This window comes from Pimephales promelas, chromosome 7, assembly GCF_988280905.1.
Source record: "Pimephales promelas chromosome 7, fPimPro1.hap1.1, whole genome shotgun sequence".
Lineage (NCBI taxonomy): Eukaryota > Metazoa > Chordata > Actinopteri > Cypriniformes > Leuciscidae > Pimephales > Pimephales promelas.
The window spans coordinates 31,420,017-31,427,852 of record NC_142775.1 but is presented as its reverse complement, the minus strand read 5'-3'; the positions used below and the strand labels follow the sequence as shown (position 1 = coordinate 31,427,852).

At 35.6% G+C, this 7,836-nt stretch overlaps 1 protein-coding gene across 7 annotated transcripts in view; it reads right to left on the bottom strand.

The window, feature by feature from the left end:
• Positions 1-7,836, bottom strand: part of myo16 (myosin XVI) — a 166,552-nt gene that overhangs the window by 109,341 nt on the left and 49,375 nt on the right. For 6 of the 7 annotated variants that reach the window (XM_039683123.2, XM_039683120.2, XM_039683121.2 and 3 more), the window contains one exon: positions 7,465-7,608. In XM_039683123.2, the coding sequence (XP_039539057.2) occupies positions 7,465-7,608 (144 nt within the window). Of the gene's footprint in view, positions 1-5,805; positions 5,891-7,464; positions 7,609-7,836 lie in introns of those variants that run through there. The other variant, XM_089133336.1, reaches the window with a different exon arrangement.

The following is a 7,836-nucleotide window of genomic DNA, read 5'->3' as shown; positions in this document are numbered from 1 at the left end:
TGTACATAAATTGTAAACCATTCCTAATTTGTGGCATTTGTATATTCGTATGTATGCGGATTTATAAATAAATACATACAAAAATAAACATGTTATATAAGTCTGTATACAAACTGATTATGTGAGTGTTTAGTAAATAAATAGAAACTTGAAAACAAACTTGTAGTGTAAGTGTTAAAAGACTGTGAATAATATTTTTTTTTGTGTAATTGTATTACGGTTTAATACGCATTATGCATTATGAACAAAATGAATAACATTTGAAGAGTTCAGATGCAAAAGCCTCTAAATGTCATTTGAAATTTTCTTCTTTAATGATGATTTTTATCAAACTTGTATATTTAAGTTCAGTAATTTCACTTAAATAACAATTAATAGGTAATTATTATTGCCATTTAAGTGAAATTACTGAACTTAAATATACAAGTTTGATAAAAATCATCATTAAAGAAGAAAATTTCAAATGGCATTTAGAGGCTTTTGCATCCGAACTCTTCATTTATTAATCTAGGATAATGATCATTTGTACTGTTGTGTGTCAAATTTATGAATTTAAATAACTTCATATACATTCACATATTAGTATAGTGATATCACAAATTGCTACTGTACCAAATATCAATTAAATAAATACATTTTATTCTTAAAAATCTAATAAAAAACACTTTGAAAATATTAAATGATCACGATGCAACAAATATTAATGGTCCTAATGACAGGCACTCATTTTCTATTTTCGTTAATCTTTTATATATATATATATATATATATATATATATATATATATATATACAGTATATGAAGAGTTCAGATGCAAAAGCCTCTAAGTGCCATTTGAAATTTTCTTCTAGAATGATAATTTTTATCAAGCTTGTATATTTAAGTTCAGTGATTTCACTTAAATGGCAATGATAATTACCTATTAATTGTTATTTAAGTGAAATTACTGAACTTAAATATACAAGTTTGATAAAAATCATCGTTAAATAAGAAAATTTCAAATGGCATTTAGAGGCTTTTGCATCTGAACTCTCCATATATATATATTTATATTATTGTTTTTATCATATTTTAGGGTAATGTTAACCTACACCCACCTAAAGGATTATTAGGAACACCTGTTCAATTTCTCATTAATGTAAATATTTAATCAACCAATCACATGGCAGTATTAGTATGGTGTTCCTAATTATCATTTAGATGAGTGTATATTCACGAGATTCAACCGTAGAAAACTCGGCAGATGAAAACTGGAAATATATTTAGAGAGATTCTCGCTAACTAAATGGTGGAAGACAAGCCACGGCTGCATGTCCTGCAACTGATGTGAAATGGAGAAAAAACAGAAAGGCCAATGAAAAGTAATACAGAGAAGATAGAAAATGTGTATCCATGGCAACGGAGACAACCCTTTCTCCAGCAGGGGGACTCACCCGCAGTTACAGTCAGAGACAAAAAGGTTAAAGGGGCTTGTTTGAGGAGAATCCATGTTTTTTTTATTATTATTATTATTATTATTATTATTATTATTATCATCTCAAAACCATTCAAGAGTCAAACAAAGCTGAATTAATTCACAGTCATTTTGTGTAAGCCTCTGACGAACAGCTAATCAAACAATGACATGTCAGTCAGGCTTAAGGTGTCAATCAAACTGCCCTGGATACAGAAAGGAGGATTCCTATTCAAAGCTTCCTCTCTCTCAGTACATTAGTGTTCTAGCATGTGTTTACTAAAAACTACAGTTTACTGAAAACTACAATTTAATATTTTATATGGCAATCCCTGATGCTTCTCCATTCACCATTGTCAGACTGTAAATGTCAAGAACAGATATGGACTTAACTTAATTAGGGTACATTTCAACATAACTGAAAAAGGAAAGTCAAATTGCCATTATTCCATTCAGTGTTTATGTGCATATTTAAGCAAAACTAGTATTTTTTACACTGTTTACTGCTGTACAAATACTGCAGTAAAAACATGATCTTGTACATGATCTTGTGCTTTTCTTCTCAAAGATAATGACTGTGTGCTTTCTCGGTGCATCAGACACCAAAAGAGGTGTCAGCACAATGATTGTGTTGTGTGTGAAAGGTTTGTTTTAAAAAGAGGCAAGGCCATGTTCACCATTAAGGAACCTTCAGACTCACGAATGGAAAATGTGTGTGTGCAAGGATCACGTCTCCTTGCAGTTAATTAAGTCTTCACGTTATCTCCGCCGTACGAGAGCTCTGCTCAAACTGACTTGCATACTTTTATGCAAATGAGGCCTACTTTCAGAAATATTCATTCATACAGCACAGAGGAGTGGTTCCCACACGCGCTAAATCTGTTGTGAGTACTATCAAAGAGAATGTTTCAAAGTGCAGCAGCACAAACACAGAAACAAACAGATACAAAGAGGGGCATGATGTAGCTGGTTTACATTCAGAAATATAGATACATTTTTGCAAAATAGAACACATGCCTTATGTCAATTTATTACATACTGTATTGTATATACAAATAAATGGCTAAAAATGAACAGTGTAAGGAGCCAATCACAGAAAGCAGTCTGCATTTCACTGCACTGCTTTTACATTGTTTTTCTATGCAAACATGCGCTAGTGGTATATGTTTGAGTGTGGCGCTCTCTGCTCATATCTTTGCAGCATCATGCACGAGATGCGTCGTTACAATTAAAAGTTACTCACACCACTGTAGATTTTAGTCAACTAAAATCTTATGATATTTACAGTAGTAGTAGTAGTAGTTGTAGTAGTACTGTAGCTAACAAAACTGAGGTGTTGTTTAAAAATGTAATAGCAGTACTGTAGCTAACAAAACTGAATGCAGGTGTTGTGTAAAAATATAGTAGTAGTAGTAGTACTGTAGCTAACAAAACTAAAATGCAGGTGTTGTGTAAAAATGTAGTAGTAGTAGTAGTAGTACTGTAGCTAACAAAACTGAAATGCAGGTGTTGTGTAAAAATGTAGTAGTAGTAGTAGTGTAGCTAACAAACTTAATGCAGGTGTTGTGTAAAAATAAAGCAGTAGTGTAACGAACAAAACTGAATGCAGGTGTTGTGTTGAGTAGTAGTAGTAGTAGTGTAGCTAACAAAACTGAATGCAGGTGTTGTTGTTGTTGTTGTAGTAGTAGTAGTAGTAGTAGTAGTAGTATAGCTAACAAAACTGGATGCAGGTGTTGTGTTGTTGTAGTAGTAGTGTAGCTAACAAAACTGAATGCAGGTGTTGTGTTGTTGTAGTAATAGTAGTAGTGTAGCTAACAAAACTGGATGGAGGTGTTGTGTAGTAGTAGTAGTAGTAGTAGTGTAGCTAACAAAACTAGATGCAGGTGTTGTTGTTGTAGTGTAGCTAACAAAACTGAATGCAGGTGTTGTGTAAAAATGTAGTAGTAGTAGAAGTAGTAGTAGTAGTGTAGCTAACAAAACTGAATGCAGGTGTTGCGTTGTAATAGCAGTAGTGTAGCAAACAAAACTGAATGCAGGTGTTGTGTTGCAGCAGTGTTGTAGTAGTAGTATTAGTAGTATAGCTAACAAAAATGAATGCAGGTGTTGTTGTAGTAGTAGTAGTAGTAGTAGTAGTAGTAGTAGTAGTATAGCTAACAAAACTGGATGCAGGTGTTGTGTTGTTGTAGTAGTAGTGTAGCTAACAAAACTGAATGCAGGTGTTGTGTTGTAGTAGTAGTATTAGTAGTATAGCTAACAAAACTGAATGCAGGTGTTGTAGTAGTAGTAGTAGTAGTAGTAGTAGTAGTAGTAGTAGTAGTAGTAGTAGTAGTAGTATAGCTAACAAAACTGGATGCAGGTGTTGTGTTGTTGTAGTAGTAGTGTAGCTAACAAAACTGAATGCAGGTGTTGTGTTGTAGTAATAGTAGTAGTGTAGCTAACAAAACTGGATGGAGGTGTTGTGTAGTAGTAGTGTAGCTAACAAAACTAGATGCAGGTGTTGTGTTGTTGTTGTAGTGTAGCTAACAAAACTGAATGCAGGTGTTGTGTTGTTGTTGTAGTGTAGCTAACAAAACTGAATGCAGGTGTTGTGTAAAAATGTAGTAGTAGTAGAAGTAGTGTAGCTAACAAAACTGAATGCAGGTGTTGCGTTGTAATAGCAGTAGTGTAGCAAACAAAACTGAATGCAGGTGTTGTGTTGCAGCAGTGTTGTAGTAGTAGTATTAGTAGTATAGCTAACAAAAATGAATGCAGGTGTTGTGTAGTAGTAGTAGTAGTAGTAGTAGTAGTAGTAGTGTATTTTTGTCCAGTATTCCTAAAGGAGGTCTGAGATTGAAGTGAGCTGGCAGGCGCACATGGATTGCTGCTTCACGCTCCAATGAAAATCAGGTCAAAAGTGGTCTGAAGTCACACACACACACGCACACTGAAAGTAGAGCAGACATAGCTTGTGTCTCCACAGCGCACATTCAGAATAAAAATAGCCAGAACTTAGAGAACTCACTGTGTATTTTCCATGAATATATGAAGATCGTGATCTGTATTTTCACCTGAGGTCTAAATGCAGCAAATGTGGCTTCATGTGTGATGTGTGAGCTGGCACAGCTTCCATTCCCTCTTGATAATAATGAGATGATTCAGTCATTAATTTGAAGGATGAAGAAGCTCACTGGATGAGAAACAGCTTGTGTAGGAATCTTTATAAATGGGATTGGATTGAAGGGGGCGAATATCTTCCCCTGGCATATTCCTTTTTAGATTCTCTTTAGAGATAAACACACTGATTCATTCTCTGTTTACACCCTAATGCTCCTAATCTGTGGAGGATATGCTGTTCAATGACAAATGCATGTTATAAAGGTCCCTTTTCCCACTTTAAGTCAATTTTAGATTATGTAAGGGCTGCAGTGAATCATAGCCCTGCTGATTTAACAGCCTTTCCAACTCTCCGACAAAATCCAACAAGTTTGATGTTATTGCTGATATTAACAAAATCTCAAACGTTATTTATAGTGATTTTAACTTACAGTACCAAGGGCATTTGGTGCCAAATTTGTGCCAGGAAGTTTCAGAGAAATGTCTCTCTCATCCATTCTTGATGAGTGATATTGAAAAGACGGTGAGATTTCCACCAAAATAATCAGTTGGTGTAATACTCACCAAATAGCTGTGTCGAAAAAGCCACTTTTGCAAATTAAAAACGTTTTTTTGCAAATAAATAAACCGCACATTTGAGAAATATGACCCAATCATTCATAGCCTATCGGTGCCCATAGCAAACAGGCTACATCTGCATGCTGTGCTGGACTGGAGGCAATAGGCAGAAAATCTTGAGCTCCTTCTCTCCAGTCTAACATTTGGAGAAGAAATTTTCCTCAGGAAAGACGCTCTTTGAAGTCACAGCTCTAAATATAACCCAGATATCCCTGTTACTTTGAGCTTTCACTGACACGCACACAGAGTGAGCTTTTGACTGGCACAACAGCGAAAAGAACAACAGTGACACACTTGTGTCTTAACTGTCTGTAAATTCAAGCGGGAGTCAATATAAGTGTTCTGGTTAGAGCAGCACAATATAACAAAAACACCAAAATCACAATATGGCTTGGTGTAATTGACAAACAAAACAAAATGTCCCTTTTTCCTCAATAGAAAATCTTGTTCTGGCAAATTAAAGGAGAACTCCGGCGAACAATGAACCCTGGTCTAATAAAACATCGGTACCTAGTCAATCGTTCTCTGAGATTTGTTTTCATGATAATCGAATGTAAAGAGTTTTATCTCTAAAAACTGTTTAGCGTATAATGCTAGTAATGGGGGCATTGAGTAAGTAAAAATAAAGTAAGTGTACAGACCGTTTAATAAGAAGATACTTTATGAAGACAGTTCACTTCGCGTATACAGACAGGAGCCATCTTAAAAAATAGTCTCGATAAGTCGATCCCCGAACGCCGCTCATACAGTTCAGAAGTTTGTTGAACTTCATACAGTTCAGATCACTCAGCATGACGTTAGTGGTTTGACTTATCAAGACTATTTTTTAAGATGGCTCCTGTCTGTGAATGCCAAGTGAACTGTCTTCAAGTATCTTCTTATTAAACGGTCTGTACACTTACAAAATTCTCAATGCTTCGTTTTGCGTGTATGGAGTCTCATTATGTTATTGCGTTAGTGTGGGGCTATTTTGAGCCTTGTTAGTGGTATAAACTAGCCATTTCTTTTTACTTAGTCAATGCCCCCATTACTAGCATTATACACTAAACAGTTTTTAGAGATAAAACTCTTTACATTCGATTATCATTAAAAAAAAAATCTCAGAGAACGATTGACTATGTACCGATGTTTTATTAGACCAAAGGTTCATTGTTCGCCGGAGTTCTCCTTTAAGTTTTGGGCTCTAAAAATCACTTGATAATACAATTCAAAAATGATCACTTTCATAATCCAACCAAATCCAAAAGTAAAAAGTGTTGCAAACAGTATTTCAAGAAGCCTCAAAATATAAAAATCCCTGTTCCAGAAACACTGAAGACATTCTGTCACTGCAAGTTAAATCACCTGTGTTTGTTGTGGTAAAGTCAGCGATCTGACATGATTGCGTGCTGGCTAAACACAGCCCGTCTAAAGACGCAGGGAAATCCTGATCCTGCCTGGATCTGTCAGCACTGTGGAGGATTACGCTCATCTGATCCGGCATGTCCAACATATGATAGAACTTTACTCTAAGCTGTTAGTTAGATTTCCTCCTGCAGGAGAGACGTATGTGCCTCTTTATTTTTTTCGTTTTTTTTTTTTTTTTTTACATTCGACTGCAACTCGACATGTTTGACTTTAGAGGTAGTTCTGTCACCATTTACTATGGAAATGCAAAAATACAATAACATATCCTGTTTGCTGTATGCCACATAATGATATGTGAAGCTCCAAAATGCTCCATCTGTGCTCGCCAATTACACAGGCTATAAGTAACTGAAACACACACATCTATCAAGGCTGGTCAGGGGTGTGGTGTGCCAAGAAGCTCATTAAATTCTCAATAACCTGGTGAGAGAGCCGAGAGGTAGGCAGTCGTGTTTTTCATCTGTCCCATCTCATGTTTGCTTTCATCCTTCAGTACACAAACCTCTTAATCGTATTAAAGAGAGGTGTCACAGATGACACAGTCGGAGAGAAATAAGAATTCTCTTTAAAACCCCATTAAAACACTTGACAAGTGGTTTTCTTTTCTGTCTTGGCCCTGTAATCCCTAAAGAAAGCGTTCTGTTAACTACAGCATATTTTTGATTTTGTAAATGCCCCTGAATGCAAGATAAATCATTAAGATTTGAACTCACTTGAAACACTTGTCAGTATGTGTGTATCTGTTATACTTTAAAGTGAAAATTAAAGTACACTAGCATATATGATCTCAAAGCTAATAAATATGGGCTAAAAATTTGATGGTGTCTGTGTGCAGTGTATTCGTAAAGCGCCAATTACATTTGAATTAAATAGACTTGAATTGTATTCCTCACCAGCAGTAGCAGCAGCACCATATCTGCGTGATCACAGGCACAGGCCACATGCAGGGCGGTCCAGAGGTCCTCATCCTGTAGGTTGACGTTCAGTCCCTTCTCTATCAAAATCTCTGCTGCGAACACATTGTCATGGCGGGCACACTGCAGAGACAAAAGAAAAAAAAGGATGTAGAGATAAAGCATTCCCAGTCACAGTGGAGCAATCTAACAGGAATCTCTATATCCCAAAATATTTGACCAATAATGGTTTTCACAAATATATTTAATCGAACAGCTGATTTTAAGTGCAATAAGAAGAAATGCATTTTACCTAAGAGACCAAAGAAAATATTGGGCAATAGTAAAGCAACTACATGAGTTGATGTTAGA